Below are 26,621 nucleotides of genomic sequence, written 5' to 3'. Positions count from 1 at the left end.
GAACTCCTGCCCTCAAGTGATCCACCCCCGTCAACCTCCCGGAGTTCTGGGATTACAGGCGTGAGCCACCACACCCAGCCTATTTTCTAACAATATATGGCAAAATAGAGAAATTTTACCACATCAAAGTAATTATAAATGTTAAAGTAACATTAAAGTATTTCTGAATTCAACTGAAATAAATTTCATTATAGGACAAAATTTTGGATAAGATCGGTACATGAGAGATTTCATCAGGAAGAATTTAGATACTGAAAAACCAAAAAGCTTTTATTGTGAAATTTATATCATGGTTCATAAAGCATTAGTTTCTATAGCTCACATTTTCAAAGTACAGTGCATTATATTTTGGACAGCTTTTTTCCTGTGGGTTTTTTTTTTCTCATGTCTGTTTGCCTATAAATTTCTATCTCTGAGTTTTTCTGAAAAATATAGCAGAGTCACCCTTATTTTTTTCTCACATCTAAAATTATTTTAAAAGTTAAACTAGTCAAGGAAAAGTATCAGCTTATGCAATTAAAATCTCGTATTGCTGGGCACAGTAGCTCACACCTGTAATCTCAGCACTTTTGAGACACCAGGGAGGGAGGATCACTTGAGCTTGGGAGTTTGAGGCCAGACTGGGCAGTATAGTCAGACCTTATCTCTACAGAAACACCTTAAAAAATTGGCTGAGTGTGATGGAATGCACCAGTGGGAGAATTGCTTGAGCCCAGGAAGAGGAGGCCACATTGAGCCAGGATTGCACCACTTCACTCCCAGCTGGGTGACAGAGCAAGATCCTGTCTCAGAAAAAAAAAAAGAAAAATTATTATGGCTAATATTCTACCAGTAAAATTACGAGCAGGCACTAGTTACATTGGTTGTGTTCAGACCTAGTTCCATCACTTACTAGCTGTGTAACTTAGAACAAATTACTTAACTTCTCTGAACCTCAGATTCCTCATCTGTAAAATAGGGATAATAATGATACTTACCTCATGAAGCCATTTTAAGGATTAATTAAATTCCATAAAGTACTTAGGACAGTTGCTTTTATGCAACAGGCATTCAGTAAATATTAGCTGTCATCATGTTTGATTCATTAAAAACCTATATCATCTGTAAATATGATAAAAAATTTCAGTATATTTGCCTATTTTACTGCTAGAGTTCTTTTTGTATATCCTCTGTACATTGTGAATAAATGTAAACATGTTTTACCTCTTTATAATGAAGGAAAATGTTAAATATGCTGTGCGCTTGAGGAACTATGGAAGCCGTACAGCCAATGGAGATGGAGGAATGACCACAGTTCAGTGCCCTGATGGTGTGACGTTCACATTCAGCACGTGCAGCTTGAGCAGTAATGGCACAAACCAAACCCGAGGACAGATCCCACAGATACTCTACTATAGGTGGGTGAATGTATAGAGATAAGGGAAATAGTTTACAGTGGTAGAACATACACAGTCTATTGCCAGGTAAAATTGCTAAGTGGATAATTATAATTAAATTATACAGTGTATCTTCTTAGCGCATACTCGTACAAATTCATATAAAGAAATCTTTTAATATATAAATTCAGTGTTTGCTACAAAAGTGAATGCTTTACAATATTTTTGCTGTTATTTCTTCAATATCATTGAAATGTTTGTGCACTGGGCATATGTGCTGTTGCTGTCACTCTATAATTTCTGGTCTGCAATTTCAAATTTAAAGGGTATTCATTTCTTTTTATAAAATGCCTCAAACTAATGATCAGATAGACTGTACTCAGATAGTGGTGTTGCCTTGATCCTGTTGTCCAGTCACAGAATATTTTGGTGTCTGTGAATCTTGGACCTGCCCTGTCTAACCCCTGGGGCCCTAGAATATATAATAGTGTGTTTCTTACAATGTTTTTAACAAAAACCATTCCTTATGTAAACCGTGGAAAATAAAAGAATGATAACAACCCTCGGGTTAAAAAAAATCTTTTAAATACACATTTCTCACTGAGTCTGAATTTTTCTTGTAGTGGTGAAGCTGATATCTTAGGTAGTCATGAGTACCGTTTGCAACATTTGTCCTCAACCTGACTTAGCATTAAATCACTGAATTTCCGTATCACTTTCAGAGGCTTGCTGCTTCCTCTGTTTCCTTCATAAAGAGTCTAGGGATGGTGCCTAGGTAGATAGTATAAAATAATTTCCCTAGATATAGATTTTCTGCTTCCTCTTTCCATGAGAAATAGAATAGAAATAGCAGGCAGTAAATAGCTACGTAGTTCAGTGTTGCTGCTGAAATATAAAAGCTGTCTAGTCTTTTGCCCCAGTCAAGAAAAACTTTCTGTTCCATAAGCACTACAATAAATAGTACATTATTCTCTTTCTTAAACTATGGATTAAAAACTCTGTTATGCATACGAGTTATATACTTCAGAAAGCTGGAGAGCCACTAACAGCATCTGCCATCCAAACTTTGTATCTTATACAAAATACAGTGTTTTGAGTATTTTCTTGTTTTCTATAAAGCTTTAAATACCCTTAGCTTTAAATTTTTAAAAAATGAAAAATACTAAAGTCCTTTAGTTTTAAATACCATCCTGCTCTGATAGCTCCCAAGTTTACATCCCTAGCCTTCATGACCTCTGAACCCTGGACTCCAGGTCTTTCTCTGACATCTTCATTTGGATGACACTAGTGGAGGTGGTGTTAGTTACTCTGTGCCAGGCTGTGCTTTGAGTGTGTTACCTGTGTTATCTCAGCTTGTCCTCGCAGTAACCCCAGGAAGTAGGTACTTTTCTTATCTGTGTTTCACAGATGATGGAACTGAGACACTGGGTAGTCCAGAGTCACACCTCTGGTAAATTATGCTACTGCGACCTGTGGGCAGGAAGTCAGATTTCAGGTGATACACCCTTAACCAGTATGCTACATATTCTCTTTAAGGACGTTCGCTATAGTTGGCTAGTAAACATCTGAGGTTTCATGTGGCCAGAATATTCATCTCCCACAGTTACAGCCAGACACCTTGGAGTCATTCTTGACTTCTCTTTCCCTCATACCTAAACCTAGGTCATCAAGAAGTCCTGTCAGCTGTACTTTTAAAATGTCCTGAATCTGGTCTTTTCTTCTACCTCCATATTTAATAGTCTAGACCAAGCCACTTCAACCTCTACCTGCTAACTGTAATGAGCCTCTAAACTAGTCTCCCTCCTTTCACTGTTGGTCTCCTACAATCAGTTCTCCACAGCACAGTCAGAGTGATCTGATAAAAATATAAATCATACCAAGTTCCACCCTTGCTCCAAACCCAGCTTCCCATTCCCATACCAGTATAAAATGTCATTATGTTGCCTACAAACCTCACACAGTTTGACTCCTGTTTCCCTTCCCACCCATCACCCTACACTCTTTCTCCTTTTCTTCTAGCCATACATGTCTTCATTCTGTTCCTTGAATTCACTAGTGTGTTCCTTTTGCCCCGACAGTTTTCCCTCAGCTCTTCGCATGAGTCTTTAAAAAAAAAAAAAAAAAAAAAAAAAAAAAATTCCCGTCAGCTGAGCGCGGCGATTCACTTCTATAATCCCAGCACTTTGGGGTGGATCACGAGGTCAGGAGTTCGAAACCATCCTGGCCAACATGGTGAAACCCCATCTCTACTGAAAACAAAAATTAGCCGGGCGTGAGGTGCATGCCTAAAATCCCAGCTATTTGGGAGGCCGAGGGAGGAGAATTGCGTGAACCTGGGAGGCAGAGGTTGCAGTGAGCCAAGATCGTGCCACTGCACTCCAGCCTGGGCGACAGAGCAAGACTCTGTCTCAAATAGATAAATAATTTAATTAATTAATTCAGGTCTTTGTTAAATAGGAGTTCCTCAGAGAACTGATCTTATTTAAAATAACACCCTTCCCATTATGCCCTATGCTGCTTTATTTTTCTTCAAAGCCCTTATCATTCCCTATAATTATATAGTTGCATGTTTACTTTTTTAACTTTAAAAAAACTATGAATTAAATGAGGATCTCAGATCCTGGATGATTTCTGGCATTGGATCATGTTTTACTTACCATTGTAAAATAATCTCATGTTTGCTCATGCTACAGGAGTGAATTCGATGGAGATTTACAATCCCAACTTCTGAGTAAAGCCAATGAAGAAGATAAAAACTGTAGCAGAGCGCTGTCTGTTGTAAGCACTGTCGTTCGAGCCTCTAAGGACCTCCTGCACAGAGCTCTTGCTGTGGATGGTAAGACTTTTTCTTTCCCAATAGTCATATTTTAGATTCTTTATTCGCTAAATTTTTGCATAGAACTATTGAAGAGGAACCTTCTATTATACAATTGTGTAGACTCTTAAGTGTTTTCTTTATTTATAGATCCACACGTGCATTAATTTTGGATAAGTCACACTCTCCATACTGTAACGCAGAATTATTTAGAATGCTCAAAAGGAGTTATCATATATTCTTATTTGCTTAGTTAATTTAGTAGAAGAAAAATTGTATTTGGTTTAAACTGGGTCTTTATTCTTCTTTTAGTAGTCAAAAAGCTTTTTCTTCCTCTCTGTTCTGTTTCCAGTAATGTATCGCTATCCACCCAAAACTCTGGGGAACCGTAACCATCTCCTCAGAGGCACTTGCCTAAATTCAGTTCTAGGAGTTTTCCCCTAGAAACTCTCTAGTTTGTATTCTCCTCTCTCTCAGTTCTTCCCCTGCCATCATTTAGGCTGCCATGGTGCAAGTACATGTCATTTTTTAATATAGGGATAATACCCAATAATGTCACTGCTACCTTTCCCCCATTCTCCATCTAGCTGTTTAGTTATTCTTCACACTGGCACCAGAGTTATCATTATGAAAACATTGTTATGGCCGGGCATGGTGGCTCACGCCTGTAATCCCAGCACTTTGGGAGACTGAGGCGGGCGGATCACGAGGTCAGGAGTTTGAGACCAGCCTGACCAACATGGTGAAACCCCATCTCTACTAAAAATGCAAAAAATAGCCGGGCATGGTGGCAGGTGCCTGTAATCCTAGCTATTCAGGAAGCAGAGGCAGGAGAATAGCTTGAATCCGGGAGGCGGAGCTTGCAGTGAGCCGAGATCGTGCCACTGCACTCCAGCCTGGGTGACACAGTGAGACTCCATCTCAAAAAAAAAAAAAAAGAAAAAAAAAATTGTTGCCGCCACCTCCTTACTGTATAACGTTAATTCCTAATCCTAGTTTAACATCAGAACAACCTGGAAAGCTTGCTGAAAATAAAGACTTGGGTCTATCCCCAGGGCTTGAAGCTAGGTTAAAAAACTGTTTTTTAAATAAGTGTGCAGCCTGTTTTGATGTCACAGCAGACCTAGGAATCAGTATTTGGGAGAATAATTGGCCTATAAAATAAAGGTCTTCACAGTATAGGCTTAGCTTATCTTTCCAGCACCATGTTCATGGATAACTGAGTAAAATGTTAATCAGTAAAGTGCTTTTCTTGGAAAAACAGAAAGCCATATAGCTTAATAACAGTAAATGTTTTTGGAGTGCTGAATATGTGCAGGTGTTGTTCTCAAGTGCTTTACGTATATTACCTTGTTTAATCTTCACAACATCCAAATGAGGGGAATACTGTTGTGATCCTAAGTTACAGATTAAGTAATTTGCCTAATGTCACTGATAGAGCCATGTTTGGTGCCAGAATGGTAATTTAAATAAAGGCTCCATTACCCTAGGTTCCAGCTCTATTATTTTACAGGTACGTGTATTAAGTATTTTGGATAAGATACTTAAACACTGTGTGCCATGGTTTTCCTTTCTAAAAATTGGGGATAATAAAAGTTTCTTATTGTGAGTATTAGTTGAGATAAGGCATGTATTCTAGAAAAAGCCTTCAGAATAGTATCAGGCCCTTGACAAGCACCCAATTAGTGTCAACTATAGTTTCGCTCAAAAGAACAGAATATAGATTTAGTATAGCATGTGTACAGTACAATGAAATTACATTCTAACTGTAGTTTTAATGCCTTTTATGCGTTTTTTAGCTGACGACATTCCAGAACTGCTGAGTTCTTCCAGTCTGTTTTCCATGCTGCTCCCCCTTATTATAGCGTACATAGGACCAGTAGCTGCTGCTATTCCCAAGGTGTGTAATTTAATTCTATAACTTTGAATGTTTTTTTTAAATACCTTTTAAAAACAAAGACTTTGTGTCTTGTCTTTACAAAAACTTGCATCTTTGAGGCATCTGGGATATAGGTAACAAGCAGAGAGAGATACTAATTATTATACTTCTCTGTTCTTCTTAGTATTGTTTACTGGATTGCTGTGCTTATTTGTTGGCTTTACATTTGAAGAATTTGTGAATGGGAAATAGATTTTAGAAATTTTAGAAATGTGATATGTAAGGAAAGATTATGTTAACTGAGATTTTTCAAATTTATAAAGTTGATGCCAGATGGTCTTCATTAATAACAATAGCAATGTTAAAGGACAAGAGCGTTTTAAAACAGTGACATATTCAAGAGATGGAAGAAATGATAAACTATTGATTCTTTGGCATAATTAAGTAAAACGTGATTTACTTCAGATCATGAAAAAACGAAAGTGTTTAAAAATATAGATTTAGATATTGTCATGTAACATCTAAGATAAATCTTTTTTTAATCAATTGAACAGATTTCTCTTTGAACAAAAACTTAACTAGTAGAAAATTTAGACAGAAATTGTTATTAGAGTAACCAATAATTATTGTAATTCATAATTTTAGAACTACTTTCACATGTATCTCATTTAACCATATTTTTATATGTGTACTAGGTGGCTGTAGAAGTCTTTGGCCTTGTCCAACAATTGCTTCCGTCAGTTGCCATTTTGAATCAGAAGTATGCACCCCCTGCCTTCAACCCTAATCAGTCGACAGATAGCACCACAGGAAACCAGCCTGAACAGGGCCTCTCTGCTTGTACAACCTCCAATCACTATGCTGTCATAGAGAGTGAGCACCCGTATAAACCTGCCTGTGTGATGCACTACAAGGTAGGCACCAGTTCTTAGTGTGATTTGACTGTAAAACTTGGTGTGAGGTTCTCTGATGATATCTTAAAGAATGCCTGGCCTGCATTTATGAGTGTAGCTTCTTTTATAGTATTTACATATAGAGAATCAGCAGGTGATTAGGCATTGTTGGATATACAGAATAATTTAAGACGGAATTTTTATCTCAAAGATGATAAAATTTTATTGGTTTATGAGGGTTGTTCTGAAATCTTCCTACAAGTATAGTGTGGTATATAATGCTAAACTTCATGCTGTGATTTGTAATAGTAGTAGATATAAGCATTAACAATTTAAATTATATTTTTTGAACTAGCATTATTTGTACCACAGCCTGAGCTCTGAAAATTTACAACCCCAATGTAAGATTTAAAGTAGTCTATACATAATGTTAAAAAAACTATGTATAAAATTATTATAAATTTAGTGTTATTAGAGAGTGTTCAAAATCCATGTTCTTTGTTTTTTCATTGTATCATGCAAATTAAGGAAGAAAAGGATAAATTTATATTTTGTGTGCTTGTAAAATATTCCATTTTTCATGGTAGAAGCTATTAAGCGTCTGTAGAGGTAAATAGGCTAGTACAGTGCACTTGTTTATCCATCTCCCGGATTCAGCAATGTCAACTCTTAGACCTGTCTTATTTATTCCCTACCTGCTTCCTAACCTCCTGTATTGTTTTAAAGCACATTTATAATATTTATTGACACAATGTCTCCAAAATATAAGGACCCTTAAAAATAACCATAGTATTATCACACTGAAAAAAAAACAATTTAATGTCTTCAAACATCATGTAAATTTTTAATAATTTGAGTTAGAATCCATGTAAGATCCATACATTGTGATTAGTATGTCTCTTAAGTCCCCTTTAATCTTAAGTTCCTTTAAATCTGTAAGACTCCCTCTGTCTCTCTCTTTTTTTGTTCCCTTGAGTTCTATTTGTTGAAGAAACTGGATGCTATATGTTTGTTAGATGGGAGCCTCTTCAGCTTACCTGCTGGGTCTTTCAGGCACACCCCTTGCAGTCATTCCTAGCTTCCTTGCTTTCTGGTAGGATAAGATGTTCCAGGCTCCTTTTATATGTTTAATGCCTCAGACTTGGAACAAACCATTTTTTCAAAGTGTCCTAATTTCTGTTATACATACACACACACGTTATGTTTACATATGTATATACATAAATGTGTATATGTTTATGTATAGATTTATGTGTATGTGTAGCTTTTAAAAGATAAAATACCTCATGAGTTTGTACTATTGATACTAATTCAAAATAAGGACCACAGACACACCTCAGTCTCCTTTCTCCTACATCTAAAATTCCTATTAGTGACACTGGGAATATCAGAATTCAAAAATCATTTAAATTATTTCATTTGGGGTGTGTGTGTGTGTGTGTGTGTGTGTGTGTGTGTGTGTGTTGTCTTTGAAGTATATCCCATCTAAATGTATGGTCACATTGCTGTGTTTAAATCTAGTTGGAATGCTCCCTCTTTGCGTGATTATGCATTCATTGGATATACACTTAAAGAGCTGTTTAATTTTAGAGTTTAGGAATTGCTTTTTAAATTTGGATTTTGTTTTAGAATTCTTTAAATACTTACATAGTTTGAAGTCAAATTTATGAAACAAATCTAGCTTTTATCTCTGTCCTCGTCACTGTGTTCCTCCTTCTCTGTCATAGGTAACATTTTATTGTAGTTTATCCTGTTGTGTCATTTAATAAAAGCATAGACACATATACACATACAGATGCAGATGTGTGTGTTTGTATGTATATAATCTGTATTCATGTTGCCTTGCCTATTGGCCTCAGGTGACATTCCCAGAATGTGTGAGGTGGATGACAATCGAATTTGACCCTCAGTGTGGTACTGCACAGTCAGAAGATGTCCTTCGTTTGTTGATTCCTGTCAGAACTTTTCAGAATTCAGGATATGGACCAAAATTGACATCTGTTCATGAAAATCTTAATTCATGGATAGAATTAAAGAAATTTTCAGGATCCTCTGGGTGGCCTACTATGGTTTTGGTGTTGCCAGGTAAGTTTTTCTTTCATTCTGTTTTATGTGGTAAAATAAGTACATTTATTGAGTAGGGGTGTATCATTGAAAATGTTTATCTAATTTTTAGAGAAATGTATTAAAGACCTACCATGTATCTGGATTGCATTTGAGGAATAAATAAGATACCCTGGGCAAGGGGCACAGCCTGATCCAAGTTTCGGAGAAGACAGTGTTTTAAGGATTTTGTGAAAAAAAGATTAGCTTGACCAAAGCAGAGTGTTAACGTTGAGGAGCAACTAGCTAGCTGTGTAGTTGGGGCCAAATTATAGAAAACAATGGATTAAATCTTTTATTTTCCCAGAAAGTGCTAAATTTTCAGAACTTAACGAAGGACTGAAGTCCTTCCTTGTAAGAGAATTTGTGAACCACTTTCTTGTGTGAAAAGTTGTGTGAAAGCTGTTTCAGTTGGCTTGAGGGTATGTGTGAACGGGAGAGTCAGAGCATACAAGCACAGTTGTTATTGCTGGTACTGTGCTTTTCTTTAAAAGAAAGTTATTTAAGTAAGTTTTTAAAACTATGCTTTAAAACTTACCGTTTGTTGCATTCTTAACCGGTTAACTAGGACTACTCTTGTTATCCTTCAAACTAATAGGCAATTTCAATTCAGAAACTTCTTCTTTCCACTCTGACCACCTATTTGTTTGTTTGGGAAAAGATCAGAAAAAGACACATGCCAGGGTAGAGGATTGCCCACTTTGAAAAACAAAAAGGCTAACGTCAGTATTTGACAAATAATTGAAAAATGATTGCCCATGTAACTTAAGTACTTTATTAAGCAGGGGAGTTTGATTATGAAAAAAAGTGACAATTTATTTGCGATAGACCTGTTGTTTCTAGTGTTATTTTTGGTACAATTTCCTCAAGTAGATACAGGAATGCTCCCCGCCACAAGTCTATTTAAGTTATGTAGTATATGATGTGTGTTTCTGCCTATCTTGTGATAAAAGAGAAAGTCCATTGGATAAAAGAGGGAAATTTTAATAAAATTGTTTTAGAGTTTGAACTCAATTCTGGCATTTTTATTAGGAAATGAGGCCCTTTTTTCATTGGAGACCGCATCAGATTATGTGAAAGATGACAAAGCTTCTTTCTATGGTTTTAAGTGTTTTGCAATTGGATATGAATTTAGCCCTGGACCTGATGAGGTAAGAATGAATTGTCTTTTCATTCTTTTAAGGAAGATTGTGTTTCTAAGGGCTAGTGAGTTGTGCTTCTAACTGACTTAAATTGTACTGTTGCCTCTATTCAAAAAGTCGGGGCCAGGTGCAGTGGCTCACACCTGTAATTGCAGCACTTTGGGAGGTGAGAGAAACCCTTGAGGCCAGTTTGAGACCAGCCTAGGCAATATATCGAAATCCTTTCTCTACAAAAAAATGAAAAGAAATTAGTTTTGACCTAGGGGTGTATAATTCTAAATATTTTGTAGTTTAATTATGTACAGTGGTCTGTTTTGCTACTTTTAATATATGAAGAGGATGGAGTTTGTGCAACATGACCCAGCCTTTGAAGTGTAGTTATACCTGCCCTGAACCTGCTCAGTTGGCTATACCTTTCTGAGTAAACGGTTGAACCTGTTTTCACAAAGGGACTGTCATCTTGTCTAAATGTTTTAAATCATACAATAAAATAAAACCGAGGACAAAGTGGACCAAAGTAATGAATGAACAGTGATTTGGACAATGAACCTTTAAACCTGAACCTTACAACCAGCCTGAGATAAAACATTGAGTACTGAATCTCATCTCCTCTCACTTTAACCATTAGCTTCATGTGCTTCCTTCTGATTTCAAAAGTAATGCTTGAATTCAAATCACATTTTGCTGATAATCCATATTCTCATTCAAACATTTTTAAAGCAGCAAATTTTATGCAATTCCATAGGGAGTCATCCAGCTGGAAAAAGAATTAGCCAATCTTGGTGGGGTTTGTGCGGCAGCTCTGATGAAGAAGGACCTAGCACTGCCTATTGGTAAGTGTGGCCAATGCTGGATGTTGTGATAGGGTTTTGTTTTGTTTTGTTTGTATTTTAAGAGTAAAATGTATGTATTATAAAAGGTCTGAAAATAGATTTGCAAAATATTCATGAGCAATAACTGCTTCATGTACTGGTAATTTGAGTTTGTCTAAGAGACTGAAGGGTATCCTCTGGCCTTTTTAAATTTACACACGTACATGGACACCCTTTTTATGCATATACATGCTTTGAGCCAGGGGGTATAGTGTGTATGTTCAGCCAAGCACTGAATATATAGTATTAAACCAAAAATTCTAGATATTTCTTAAATATTCTAGTGGAAATATCAAGTAGATAACTGAATATTCATTGTCTAGATCAGAGGACAGGTAGATAGAAATGTAATTGAATATGCTCATTATTTAAAGATATGGGACTGTATGAAAGATATGCTAGAGAATGTAGATAAGAAAGAGAAGATAGCTTAGGATTAAAGCTGTGACTTACCAAAATTTCAAAGATGTACAGAACAGGAAGAGGAGGCTGCAAATGAGACTGCGAAGGAACAGTCAGTGAAGGAGGAGAAAAACCAGGAGAGGGGATGTTCCTGGGATTTTGGCATGCTCTGAGAAGTGAATTAAAATCTATCATTGGACTTGAAGACTTGTTGGTTGCTTGTATATGCAATAAGAAATATGTTAGTAAAATCAGAGAACTGTAAGTCATTTCAGAGTAGAGAGGGAGAATGGAAAGTAAGGAAGGGCGGTCCATTTGAATTTAGATATCTCTAGAAGAATTTTTCACTGGAGCAGAGCAGAGATGAGGCAGTGGCAGAAATGGTACTTTTTATATGAAGCAAATTTGTATGATCCACGATTAATCTATAATCAAGGGAGTAAAGTTGAAAATAAAAATGCTTACTGATTCTATAATGTTTATACATGGTTTAAAGTTTTATTTTCTTACCCCCCCCCCCCCAAAATCCATCTTTACTCCTTCCTTTAAGACTACCCTTCCCACTATTATTTTTTCCTCCCTTTTCTGCCTCTGACTTTCCTTCTTTATTACGTTTTCTCTTCCTGGTCCCTTTTATTCTTCTTCATTCCTTTTCTCCCAGTTAATATTGGTATGTATGTGTGGAAATGAGACCTTGTATTATATCCACATGAGGAAAATTGCTAGCAACCTATTTTTGTCAATAGCTGTTAAAGTTTACATTATATATACTTTTTGACTTAAAAAAATTTTATACATATTTGCACAAATACTCAAAAAGTATATGTTGAAGGATGGATTAATATAGCAGTGCTTGTGATTGTAAAACCCAGAAACAACCAAAATGTCTTTCAGTTGGGAACCAGTTAAATAAGTAATGGCATACCCATTCAGTGGCAGTCTATGCAGCTCTTTGAAAAAGTAGACCTATATGGCCTAACAAGGAAAGCTGTCCAAATTATATTAAGTGAGAAAAGCAAGTTGCAGAAGAGGGTCCCATTTTTGCATACATTATTCTGTATATTACAAAAGAGTATGTTGTGGCTCACACCTGTAATCTGAGCACTTTGGGAGCCTGAGGCGGGTGGATCACGAGGTCAGGAGATTGAGACCATCCTGGCTAACACGGTGAAACCCCGTCTCTACTAAAAATACAAAAATTAGCTGGGCATGGTGGCACACGCCTGTAGTCCCAGCTACTCAGGAGGCTGAGGCAAGAGAATCACTTGAACCTGGGAGGTGAAGGTTGCCGTGAGCCGAGATCGCGCCACTGCACTCCAGCCTGGGCGACAGAGTGAGATTCCATCTCAAAAGAAAAAAAAAGAGTATGTTTGTATGTGGTTGAAACACATATACATTTTTGGTTTGTTTGCACACCAAGTTTCTAGAACAACACATAAGCTGTTGACAGTGGATAGTTTTAAGGGGGCATGGCACTGGTTAGAGATTTCGAATTTTTTGTTCTACACTTCTATACAACTTGAGTATTTCACATTGAACAAGTATTACTTTATTAGTAACATTTAATAATGTCAAAGAAAGATCAACAAATATATTCTAAATTAATAAAGGAGAAAGTGGCTAGGGGATGCAGTCACTGCCTTTTATTTTTCTGTGAGTCCCTGTCATTTACTAAAGTTATAGCTCTTCTATAAGGCAACCAAAATATAAAGGCTCAGATTTGAAATAATTTGCTCCTTCTTTTTTTAGACAAAACGAATACACTAAGTTCAGAAAGTATACATTTATATTCATAAATGTAGGATGTATCTTTGGCAAATCACCCATGGGTGCTTCTTGAGTATTGCCTTGAGAATTGTAGTATATTCCCACTGGAAATATCTTATATATTAAAATGTATGCTGCTGGGATTTTTTCCAGAATCACAAATCTTTTCAATCTGGAATAACAGAATTATTTAAAAAAAAAAAAGTGTAATGAATGCAAAGAACTAGAAAATTAAACTAAACTAAGTATTGACATGTTTTAGTAAAACGTTTTATTCGCACAACAGGTAATGAATTAGAGGAAGACCTTGAAATTCTTGAAGAGGCTGCATTGCAGGTATTGTCCCAAATGTTTTTTTTTTTTTTTTTTTTTTTTAATTTATTTATTATTATTGTACTTTAAGTTGTAGGGTACATGTGCATAACATGCAGGTTTGTTACATATGTATACTTGTGCCATGTTAGTCTGCTGCACCCATCAAGTCCCAAATGTTTTAAGGATAAACTTTGTACATTAATTTAAAAAGTATTATCACTCAGATCAGCCTATTTATCTTGACCATTGGGTCCATTCATTAAGTACTTCACTCTATTCATTGGCATTATAGATATAAATAACTTATAATTGCTCCCTTTGGTGGGAGAAACCCATGTGAGCCCTATGTATTTGGTGGGTAATTGACTCTGGAGTTAGACACAAATCCTTTGGGAGAAAAAACAAATCAAGTGCCAAGGGTGCAAAGGATGGCTTGCAGAGCTGTGGCCATTTAAACTGCATCTTGAAAGATTTTTTTTTCTTTTTTTTTTTGCCAGCTAGAGAAAGGGGAAAGACATTTCACAAAGGATGTATAGTTGTGTTATAGGAAGCAGCAAAAGGTGAGGTCAGTACAGTTGGTGAGCTCAGTCTGTGACAAACCAGTATATCATATTAAGTGGTTAGGGCTAATTGCCTGTGGACAATTGGGAGCCATCATTTGCTGTTTTTATTACTGTTTGCTTTACCTTTTTTGCTCGTTTAGGCATTAACTAGCACATTTGACTCTGAATGGAAATACATGAGTACTGTATTTCAGTGCAGTACCCTTTTGGATCTGTTACATCAACCTAATATTTCTTAAAATTGCTTAGAGATGACTATATTGTATTCTTCATTAGTCTGACTTTAGCTGGCTAGTAATCTGTAATAGGATGGAAATATCAGAATCTGTAGGCATCATTTGTCAAATTGTAATACCTACTTAGGCCAAACCAGAGATTCTGATGTACTGCTAAATGAGCACCGTTGGTTACCACACACTGAGAACATCAGTGATGGGGAAAATTTTGCATCTAGCAATGGTGTGAAGATAGAAGAAAAGTTGAGAGTCTCTCAGCTGGATCAGTGGTGCTCAGACCCTAGGATTTGATAGATTTGTAAAATTTTCCAAAAATATTTTTCCTGAGAACTTATTAGGTAAAAACACTCTTTAAAAATGTACTACTTATTATCAGCAATGTCTTATAAAATAAAAGACATTTTAATAGCCCCAGATGGAAAGGTCGTAGAATGGAAGACTCTGTTATATCCTTAGTTTTTCTAATTCGGCCATGGATCAGAGAACTTTGAGCCCACATTTGGAAAACACCAATTTAGATCATACTTATTTTCTGTACTAGGTATATGTAGTTAGTAGTAGTGATTTAAATAATATCTGTAGAGCACTTGATAGGTTTCAGCATCTTTAATATTATCTCTCTGTTTTTGTAATTACACTTTGAAATCAATGTTAGGTCTTGCATCTTACAATTATAATAACTGAAGTTCAAAGAAGTTTTGTGACTTCTTGAAGACTCAGATGGGAAACAAAGGCTGGTACCCAGTCCTTGTAATTGCTAAGGCTAGTCCTTTACATTTTATTTATTTCCTGAGATGAATTAATCAAAGTGGTAATAATGAAAACATTTATTTCATGTTTATCAAGCACTATTTTAAACATTTTGTGCATTTTTAACTCCCTACAGCAACCCAATGAATTAAAAAGTTTTATCTCCATTTACAAATGCATAGAGCATTTAGGCAGTTCACCCACGATCACACAGCTAGTGAGCAGTTGCATTGGGATTTGTTTGCTGGCAGTTCGGTGACAAAAGAAACCCTGTCTCATTAGCTGGGCATGGTGGCACATGCCTATAATCCCAGCTACTCAGGAGGCTGAAGCAGGAGAATTGCTTGAACCCGGGAGTTGGAGGTTGCAATGAGCCGAGATCACACCATTGCACTCCAGCCCAGGCAACAAGAGTGAAATGCCATCTCAAAACAAAACAAAACAAACAAACAAACAAAAAGTTCATGATTTTGAGCACTGTCTTCTGATCATAGGGAGCTGTAGTGTGTCAGTAATGTTAAGAAACTTCTGAGTTTTAAAAAGCCACTGGCATCTTATGTGTATTCTTTTTTTACAGTTAAATCTTTGTACCTTAAGATTCAAAAATAAAAATTAATTCAACAGATATATAATAAACAATATGTGTCAGGCAACATTCTAGTTAAAGGAGAATTGTCAAAGAGTTTCTATTAGTCCATTTTCACACTGCTATAAAGAACTTCCTGAGGCTGGGTAATTCATAAAGAAAAGAGATTTAATTGAGTCACAGTTCCCTACATGGCTGAGGAGGCCTCAGGAAACTTACAATCATGACAGAAGGCAAAAGGGAAGCAAGGCATGTCTTACATGGCAGCAAGAGAGAGAGAAGGGGAAAAGCCTCCGGACTTATCAAACAACCAGATCTTGTAAGGACAACAGCAAGGGGGAAATCTGCCCCCATGATTCAATCACTTCCTACCAGGTCACTCCCCCAACACGTGGAGATTATAATTCAAGTTGAGATTCGGGTGGGGACACAGAACCAAACCATATCAGAGTTCATATATTGTTTATAATTTCAGGGATTATTATGGCATATAAAGTGTCATCTAGGCCAGATATGGAGAGATCTTTATTGTGTTACTGTTCAAGAAAAAAAAAATGATGTCCCAAATTGCCTATCTTTTTGGCATGTAAGGCAGTTTTTGTGATAATCTAACATGTATTAAACACTTACTGTTTGTTAGGCAATGTATTGTATATTTTATATGCATTATTTAGTTTAAATTTTATAATAACTGTATAAAAGAGAGATTATTTGACCACCAGTTTATATATTTTACAGATTCAGGGATGGTAACTTTTTAGCTTAAGAGCACACAGCAAATAATTTGTCCAAAGCCAGGATTTGAACTTAAGTCTATTTGATTCCAAAGATGATTATTTTTGAAACTGCATAATTTCAAATGTGATAGTACTAGAAATGTAATTATTTTCTGTGAAAAAAATTTTTTGGAATTTATTTTATAGTCAGTAAAAAGTTTTTAGAGTTTCAGCATTTAAAACAAACCTTTCCAAAAACATAAGACTTGCTTGTCAGATAGGTGAAACCTAAAATTTGTTTTATCTGCCTCTTCTTCTTAATTTTAATAAGGCTTAGACAGGCTAATGAGGTTTGCGTGCTGCCACAATCAGGTTTCCACTCACTTTTACCCAAGTCAAGACCTTGGTGCCCACCCACCCAAGAGAACAGCCACACCTTACTCATGATAGCTGCCTGTAAGGGGAACTTAAAAAGAGGGAAGCCGGGTGCAGTGGCTCAGGCTTGTAATCCCAGCACTTTGATAGGCCAAGGTGGGAGGACTGCTTGAGGCCAGGAGTTCAAGACCAACCTGGACAACATAGCAAGACCCCATCTCTACAAAAAGTTTTTTAAAAAATTAGCCAGCCATGGTGGCATACGCCTGTAGTCCCAGCTACTTGGGAGGTTGAGGCAGAAGGATCGCTTAAGCCCAGGAGGTCGAGGCTGCAGTGGGCTATGATGCCACCACTGTACTCCAGCCTGGGTGACAGAGTAAGGCTTTGTCTCAAAAAGAAAAAAGAGGGAGACATCCACAGCTGCTGACAGAAGGGAGCTCTGGCCCTGAAAAATGAGGACGTAACACATAGAGGACTGGCGTGGGAGGAGATATACCATTTTATCCAGCATGCAGATCTCTGACAAGGCATTTATTTTTGAGGGAGGAAAGTAACGAGAAATATTGTCTCATAATTTTTCTCCTAGGAATTTCCTATTCTGTGGGTTAAAAGAAGGAACAGTGGGGTATGTGGAGAAAATGATTTCTCCATAAAGGCCTGTCTAAAAGTATCTGCATGTTGAAAAATTACATGTAATTAAAGTTTTATTTTAAAAAATATATAAATATTCTTTTTTACTTAACAGGTGTGCAAAACCCATTCTGGAATTCTTGGAAAGGGTCTAGCTCTTTCTCATTCACCAACTATATTAGAAGCACTTGAGGGAAATTTACCACTCCAAATCCAAAGCAATGAACAGTCTTTTCTGGATGATTTTATTGCCTGTGTCCCAGGATCAAGTGGTGGAAGGCTTGCAAGGTAAATGTACTTTAAGTTACATACTTTATTTTAGGGCTTTCATCTTTCATCATTTTTGAAAGAGGGGAGTCATTAGAATATTAAAGTGCTACCTTAAAAAAGTCTGGTTTGCCAGGCACAGTGGCTCACGCCTGTAATCCCAGCACTTTGGGAGGCCGAGGCAGGCAGATCACAAGGTCAGGAGATCGAGACCATCCTGGCTAACACGGTGAAACCCTGACTCTATTAAAAATACAAAAAAAAAAAAACCATTAGCCGGGCGTGGTGGTGGATGCCTGTAGTCCCAGCTACTCAGGAGGCTGAGGCAGGAGAATGGCGTGAACCCAAGAGGCGGAGCTTGCAGTGAGCCGAGATCGCGCCACAGAACTCCAGCGTGGGTGACAAAGCGAGACTCCGTCTCAAAAAAAAAAAAAAAAATTAAAAAGTCTGGTTTATGTACGTTTAACTTACTGAAATATAAAATGACAGTTAATATTTTTGTTTGGTAGTTTTTTTGTTTGTTTGTTTTTTTGCTTTTGAGAGAGAGGGTCTCACTCTGTTGCCCAGGTTGGAATGCAGTGGCATGATCTCAGCTCACTGCAACCTCCACTTCCTGGACTCAAGTGATTCTTGTGCCTCAGCCTCCCAAGTAGCTGGGATTACAGATATGCCACCACACCTGGCTATTTTTCTTTTTTGTATTTTCTGTAGAAACAGAGTTTCACCATGTTGCCCAGGTTAGAATAGTTATGATAGTATATGATAAGACTGGGTGTGATGGCTCATGCCTGTAATCCCAATACTTTAGTAGGCTGAGGCAAGTGGATTGCTAGAGCAAAGGAGTTGGAGACCAGTCTGGCCAACATGGCGAAACCCTGTCTCTACAAAAAATACAAAAATTAGCCAGGCATGGTGGCACACTCCTGTAGTCCCAGCTACTTGGAGGCTGAGGTGGAAGGATTGCTCAAACCCTGGAGGCAGAGGTTGCTGTGATTATGCCAGTGCAATCCATGGTGAAACCCTGGCTCTGCAAAAAATAAAAACATTAAGCATGGTGGCACATATCTGTAGTCCCAGCTACTTGGAGGCTGAGGTGGGAGGGTGGCTCAAAGCCTGGAGGCAGAGGTTGCTGTGATTGTGCCACTGCAATCCAACTTGGGCAACAGAGCAAGACCCTGTCTCAAAAAAAAAATGAATTAATTAAATTAAATGTATTGTAGTTGTTAATTGATTATTTTTGTTGCTTTTTGTTTGTAGGATGAAAAGGGACAAAAATATTTTGGCCTCCCTGATTTTACTAGTAAAAAAATAAAAAATAAAAATCCCAACTTTTTTCTGGTTTTAATTTTAAAATTGCAGAGATTACTCTTTAGTTTTTAAAAATCACAAAATAGTGATTGGAGAGGAATATCCAATCACTTAAGTCAGCCTCACTACTATACTGTGCAGATATTTTTAGGTAATGCATGGTAGAATTACTTATTACTCAGCTCACAGGACAACTTGAATGTGTAGATTACAGAATGAATTCAGGAATGGACATCACAAATTACAGAACATTGATGCATTTTAGGTGGAAAGCAAGGTAATGAGGAAGATAGTTGAGAAACTGTGATAAAAAGTTGGGCAGTACACCTTGAACCTGGCTGCTGTCAGGCAAGCAGAGGGCCATTTCTACCCCTGCTTTTACAGAGACATTGCTTTTTCCAGGCTTCCCGGATGGCAGAGTAAGGCGGAGCTCCTTCAGAGAGAGTGAGCCTACTCGGGACTTCAAATTATACACAACCTACATCGTGTTCTTGGTGATTTTAAATTAGCCATAGTTAAAATTTCAAGTTTCCTGGTTTTAAAAAGTATTTTATACTGTATTTAAATATCAGAAATCTCCTGTGCTTTGGCATATTTTTTAAATGAATTTGTCCTTAACAGTTTCCGAGGGAGACACTCAAGGTTATCACTGAGTTGGAAATGAAGATAATGTTTTAGCATTTTGTTTGAGACAAGTTTTGTTCATTTGGCTTAATTTTATATTAATCATTGAAGATGCTGATCGGTGTTTGGGGTTTTGTTTATTTATTTTTCATTGCTATTAGGTGGCTTCAGCCAGATTCATATGCTGATCCTCAGAAAACATCTTTGATCCTGAATAAGGATGATATTCGTTGTGGTTGGCCTACCACCATAACTGTTCAAACAAAAGACCAGTATGGGGATGTGGTACATGTTCCCAATATGAAGGTAATTATAACTGGATTAAATTAGCAGACATCCATATACTGGCTATGGTGACTGATAACATTTTAGAAATGCTAAGTGCTGAGAGTCCATTTGTTTTACAAACCTCTTTATATAATGGGTGGTGCTGAAAGTTTGTTTAAATGACTTGCTTATATTAAGTAGTCCCCAAGTTTCCAAGTTACATGTATTTTTTTGTGAGTTTGTTCTTTACATTTTGCTACCTGTTACGGTGACTCAAAGGAGGGATAAGAAAGTATCCATCTAAAGAGTGCCAGGCACATAGAGGGAAGACCCTCAATACGTATTGATTGAATAAATGCATGAAAGAATACATTTTTAAATTTTGTATATAGCTTTGAAAGACTCAAGTACATTCTGTGTTTGGTATAATTGAAACCACATTAAAAAATAACACTCATTAAATAATTTAGAAATATATGAGTTTAGATTGTAAAAGAATGAGGAATTGAAATAGTTGCATAACATATTGATGAATATAGAGTTTTTAGGATACCTCTTACCTGAAATAATAATTAATCATGATGTTTCAGAGCATGTTATACATAATTATTTGTGATTTAATCTGTTAATATGAATATCTCATTTAAAACTTTTATTTCTGAAAAATTTATATTGAATAAAATTTTATATAGGCAGTCCCCAGCCCTCTCCTCCTTCAAAGTTGTCTTATAGAGTGATTGGTTATTTGAAGCTTAGAGTTGATTAAGCCACAAAATCCTCTTTGCTCATAGGACAGCTAATTTTGCCGCAATATTATTTTCAGTAGAACTATTTCAACTACTTCATGCATTTATTCATTTATAGCATAAAGAAGTACAATGCCAATGTAGCATCTTACCTGACTAAGTAAAAAATAAGAGCACATTGTTTAAATGACTTAAGACTAGTAAATAAAACTGTATGGAAAAGCTTTCAACCCTGATGCGAAATCAAAATCAGTCTTTTAGCAGTGTCTTTCAAATATTTGGCCATGATCCATAGTTAGAATTTTTATTATAACCCAAAGATATAAAATAAATATATGATGGAGTAGTGTCTATGTAATAGCATATATTAAGTACATATAATTTACTTCATATATTCATAGACACATACGTACATAATATGCTATACTCTGATATTTTCTCTAATTTTTTAAGGCAAGTCATACCCTTCACAAAGTGAGTTCATGCCTACTTGGAATTATTCTATAAAATGCAAAAAACATCACAAATTATAAGAAAAAAATGAATTAAAAATAAAGTTATCCTGATAGTGATATGAAAAAAATGACTACTCGAGGATGGAATTTTGATCACAGTACAATACACATTAAGATATTGAAGGACTTGTATATTGTGTATTCACTGATGAATTTCTTAATGTAGTGAGTTGTTAAATCCAGTCTTTGAACCCTCAAGATTAAGTTTTTTATTCATGTGACAACATTCTAATACCATGTTCACACTGTTATGCTTCTGGTATTTCTTTAGTTGTATTTTCTTTCTTGTGTTTTCTCCTTTGCACCTTTTATTATCTCTTTTGATATCTGGGTTGTTTATATCTTGCATTCATAGTCAGACTTTATCTTTTTTTTCTTTTCATCTTAGAGTTCTTTTTTTAACCATATGATGGATCCACTTTCTTTTTTCCTCTCTTCCCCTTCCCTCTCCTCTTTCACTTTCCCCTCCTTCTGCTTTTTCCCTCTTTTCTTCCTCTTCTTTCTCCTCCATATATTTGCTTCTCCTGCTTTGTATCTTTCCTTCCCTTAAACCTCTTACTCAGTGTACTCTAAATTCCTTTCAGATTTATCCAATTTAGAAACTTTATAGAAAATCACTCTAAATACTATCTAGAAGAAGTGATTTGTGCTCCTACTGATATTTAATTTATTAATATCATATTATATTAGCTGGAAACAAAATTAACCTATTTTACTTTCAGCCTATTAGTATATGAAGTCTCAGGAGTACTTTAGACTGTTCAGAAATTGTTAAAAGCTTTATGCAGCAATAGCTAATTATATGAAACATAAAAATTGATTTGCAGCTAATATTTCAATGAGTTCCAAAATGCTTTAGAAAGCAACAAGTGTTATTGTTAAAGTTTTTTTACTTATAAAATGACTTGTTTCCTACATGTGATAAAATGAGTTAGAACTAAACACACATATTGTACCAATGTCAATTTCCTGGTTTTGGTTCAGTACCATCAGTGTTTGACAGTGTTGGATAAAATGTAGCCATTGGGGGAACCTGAGTGAAGGGTACATAGGACATTTCATCTATTTTGAAACTTCTTGTGAATTTAAAAAAAAAAAAAGTTTATTTTAAGGAAATCTTACTTATTGACAAGAGAAAGTCACATAGGAAATAAAAGAGTAACTTTTTTAAAGTAGCACAGTTTGTAAAAGAAAGCAGAATGGTTATTCTATAATGTCTCAGTTTTCTTAGAGTATAAATTATTCAATGATTTACTTCAAGGTTCATGGTGCATACAGACATAGACTCTAGTGATAATTTGTTAAATACTTAGGGTAAATATAGTTGCTTACAGAAAGGTTAAATTGAAATAGTATGTATAAAAATAGTGTCTGTTATTTAAAATCAAATATGTTTGAGACAAGAGAGTTCCCTTGACCCCTTTGTGAAACTTGACGTGGGTGTGGTATGGCTCATTTACTTGGCTTCTGCACTCAAACCCCTTGCAGGATGGGGAGCACCCAGGCAAGCCCCTTTGGGCTTGTGTCTAGGGGTGTGTCACAATTAATGCTATTTTAGCTTTGTTGTCTGTGGATGGCTAAGTGTTAAACAGCTCAGTGAAGAATCAGCATGACACCCTTTTTGGATTCCCGCACCCAGTGTGTCCTGAATTCTTGTCTAGCATTCAGAAAGAATCAGGTCATACGAACAGGTGATGAATGCGTGAATGTGGCGTTTTTTTTGTTTGTTTTTTTGTTTTTTGAGATAGAGTCTCGCTTTGTCGCCCAGGCTGGAGTTCTGTGGCGCAATCTCAGCTCACTGCAAGCTCCGCCTCCCAGGTTCACGCCATTCTCCCGCCTCAGCCTCCCGAGTAGCTGGGACTACAGGCGTGCGCCACCACACCTGGGTAATTTTTTGTATTTTTAGTAGAGACGGGATTTCACCGTGTTAGCCAGGATGGTCTCGATCTCCTGACCTCGTGATCCACCCACCTCGGCCTCCCAAAGTGCTGGGATTACAGGCGTGAGCCACCACGCCCGGCCACTGCAGATTTTGTCACACAGTGGAAGTGGCCCTCAGCGGAAGGAGAGCTGGAAAGGGTATGGTGTGAGACGGTGATATTTCCCTGAAGCCCAGCAGTCTCCAGCCAGGCTCCTCTCCGAAGTGGTGCCGTGTGAGGTTAAGCCGCGCCTCTGTCAGTTGCTGCTTCTCCACTTGATATTCACCACTTGTCTCTCTGCTAGCTGAAGTCTGGGATTTATAAGAGCATAGGGTAGCGGGGCAGAGCTGGCCAAAAAGGCAACATTTAGGCGGAATACAGGGATAAACTGGTCTCAGTTAGGGCCGTGGTTTCCAGGCTTGAGGGTGGGGCCTTTGCCAGGGAACCACCTTCTCCTTTCTGGTATATCTCTGACTCCTGTCTGTATCATCTTCAAATTTTTAAATTATATTTAAAGTTTAAAGCTTTTCATACTGGCACGTGTTTGAGTTGAAATTTTAACCATATACCTGTAAACTGCTGTTTTTTAAATATAAGAATGGGTTTTTAATATTTCCAGGGGATTGTGTCAGTCCAAATACTGATCTCTTGTAACCTCACCTGAAGATAGTGGTCACTTAATGGAACCTATTTGTCACCTGTGCCTAACGTTATGTAAATGGTGAAAGTCTCAAACTACTGATTCCATAGAATGGTATTATTAAGAACAATAAACATTAAAGACAGTCTGTAGTTCTGAGGTAGTCCTCAATTACTTAAAAATGCTATCACTTTTATCTCTGCTACCTTTTCTATTTCTGTGACAATCCTGTTGAATTACCTATTCTTGCCAACCACAAAAATGTTGTCTGTAAGGAACAGCAGAAACTTTGAGTAAAGCTCAGAATGGTGATACCTGCTGAAGACCTAAAGTGATATTCAAATTGTGTGTACATTTGTGGTTGCCTAGGGGTCAAGTGTTTTTCTGCCAATGCATAAACAAATAAAAACGGAACGTTTTCTTATAATTCCTGGAAAATATTTCTGAAAAGTCTTTTTATAAGACAATTTGTATTTTCAATATATTAACATCCCTCAACAAATCTGTGCTTTGTATCTATATAGTAGAGTTAGTAGATGAAAGATAGTCCCGTTTTATTGTTGAAGAAATTGAGTTGCAAAGTTATAATTCCTGGAAAATATATCTAAAAGGTATTTTTATAAGACAATTTGTATTTTTAATATATTAACATCCCTTAACAAATCTGTTTTTTGCATCTATACTGTAGAGTTAGTGGATGAAAGATAGTCCCGTTTTATTGTTGAAGAAATTGAGTTGCAAAGTTTAATTATTAATAGATTGTTTAAATGTTTATGTTAGTGATAGAGCTGTCTAATAATATTCTTTCTTCACTAGAGTAAAGAAACATCTTTGGGCTTTAAGTGTAAGATTTGTTTCATTAAGTGTTAATTTTTGAAACTTCTATCAATAGAGAACATTTTCTTCTTTAGAATAGTGCAGCTGAAACTGACATTAGTGCTTTAAAATGTCCTGAGATTGTGGGAAAGCATTTACACTTGCATTACCTGATAAAATAATTTGTTAGTCCCTGCAATAACTTAATGTAGATTCATTCCACTGCCTTTTCCTGTACTTTATTAGTGGTGCATTTGTTTTTATGGTTTGATATCTCTGATTATGTATTCCAAAATGATGAGGCCTTGTTTTACACTGTGTTCATGATTCGTATTGTCAACCCATCTTGAGGTCATTTGAACTCTGTTGAATAAGCCTTTGAAAGGAATGCCAGAGATAGACCAATGCTAACATAAAGTATGCATAATTGTGAGTTTATAATTGTAAGTTGCTTATTTTGATGTCAGTGACAATTAAATAATAATAGTATTTGGTTTCTGTAATACCATGTTTAGGTGGAAGTGAAAGCTGTCCCTGTTTCTCAGAAAAAAACATCTTTACAACAAGATCAAGCAAAGAAACCTCAAAGGATTCCTGGCAGTCCTGCAGTAACAACTGCATCTTCTAATACTGACATGACTTTTGGAGGACTGGCATCACCAAAGCTAGATGTTTCATATGAACCAATGATAGTGAAGGAAGCTCGATATATTGCCATAACAATGATGAAGGTAATTTATTTTACTTATCAGAAAAATTTTAGTTTTCAACATTCGTTTATTTAACCAACATTTCAGTGTTTCAGATGCAGACACGAAATTATAAGTCCAAAGAGCATTTGATGGATATTAAATTTGCAGCAACACTTTTAAGATAATGTTATCCTATCTTCAGAGAGGGTTTTCATTGGTTTTTGACAGATGTCCAAAGGGGATCATCAATTACAGATCAAGTTAATCCAATGAGAGATACAGGTGTATTAGGCTGAGTTTCAGTTCCTGTGAAAGTATTTGACTACTTTTGACCAGGAACAGTGGCCCACACCTATAATCCCAGTGCTTTGGGAGGCCAAGGAGGGAGCAACACTTGAGGCCAAGAGAGTCCAAGACCATCCTCAGTAACATAGGGAGACCGCATCTCTACAAAATATAAAAATAACGTAAAATTTCTAAGTACTTGTCTATTTGCAGTTTACTATTCATGCTAGAATGTATCTCTTGAGGGTTTCGCTATTTACCTATGCCCCCCTTCAGTTTTGGATTCTCTCAAATGCCAGATGTATCTCCTAGAACTCTTTGGGATTTTTAGCTCTCCAATAACTTTAGACATTAAAAATATACATTTTGGATGTTCTAGTTATCTTCAGAGGCAGCGTTAGTCTGAATTATCAAGGTCGTCATTATTCGAAGCTGAAGTTTATAATTTTGGCATTTTCAGAGAGCAGTCATGAGCCATTGAAGGCTTTTGGGTAGAAGAATGGCTTGATTAGATTTGAGTTTTATAAAGATCATAGTGGAATATGGACGGTGTAATTGGGCAAATGATCAAGACACATGGCTTGGTTTTAGTCTCTTTAGGGGACTGTTGACTTAATTTGGTTAGATATGCTGATCAGTTGGACTACTGAGTTGTCAATCAGGATAGATTCAATAGAATCGGTAGAACCTGGTAGCTAGTGGAGGTGGAGTAAAGAAGAAAGGTAGGAAATAAAAGATGAAATTCACATTTTGAGCTTGTGTCCAATTGATAATGGAAGAAGCGCAGGTTTTGGTTAAGAAAGATAACAGATTCAGTTTTGGATGAGATGAGTTTTAGGTACTTCTGAAATACCTATGTGAAGATGTATAAAACAAAGTTGGATGTACAGACCTGAGTGATCACAGTCTGACCTCAAGAAAAGGATACAAGAATCATTAGCACTTACATTGCTTATGAAGTCATGGGGAATAGATGATACCTTCTATGGTGAATGAAGACACAAGTTCCAGGATAGGATCCTAAGAAACACCAGTATCACTGAGTCTCAGACTCTTCTCTACATCAGAAGCATCTGGAGCACTTACTTTAAAAAAAGATTTCCAAACACCCAGAGATTTAGA

General features: G+C 36.5%; 1 protein-coding gene across 20 annotated transcripts in view; it reads left to right on the top strand.

The window, feature by feature from the left end:
* MYCBP2 (MYC binding protein 2) overlaps positions 1 to 26,621 on the top strand; it is a 283,622-nt gene that overhangs the window by 152,661 nt on the left and 104,340 nt on the right. For all 20 annotated transcript variants that reach the window (XM_021929688.2, XM_021929697.2, XM_021929696.2 and 17 more), the window contains 11 exons: positions 1,219 to 1,397; positions 4,070 to 4,212; positions 5,991 to 6,091; positions 6,766 to 6,984; positions 8,823 to 9,048; positions 10,099 to 10,217; positions 10,954 to 11,041; positions 13,536 to 13,585; positions 17,536 to 17,708; positions 19,781 to 19,925; positions 25,038 to 25,253. In XM_021929688.2, coding sequence (XP_021785380.2) covers positions 1,219 to 1,397; positions 4,070 to 4,212; positions 5,991 to 6,091; positions 6,766 to 6,984; positions 8,823 to 9,048; positions 10,099 to 10,217; positions 10,954 to 11,041; positions 13,536 to 13,585; positions 17,536 to 17,708; positions 19,781 to 19,925; positions 25,038 to 25,253 — 1,659 coding nt within the window. The remainder of the gene's footprint in view (positions 1 to 1,218; positions 1,398 to 4,069; positions 4,213 to 5,990; positions 6,092 to 6,765; positions 6,985 to 8,822; positions 9,049 to 10,098; positions 10,218 to 10,953; positions 11,042 to 13,535; positions 13,586 to 17,535; positions 17,709 to 19,780; positions 19,926 to 25,037; positions 25,254 to 26,621) is intronic.

The sequence above is a fragment of the Papio anubis genome, chromosome 15 (assembly GCF_008728515.1).
Source record: "Papio anubis isolate 15944 chromosome 15, Panubis1.0, whole genome shotgun sequence".
Taxonomy (NCBI): Eukaryota; Metazoa; Chordata; class Mammalia; order Primates; family Cercopithecidae; genus Papio; species Papio anubis.
This window is presented reverse-complemented; position numbering and strand designations above follow the sequence as displayed.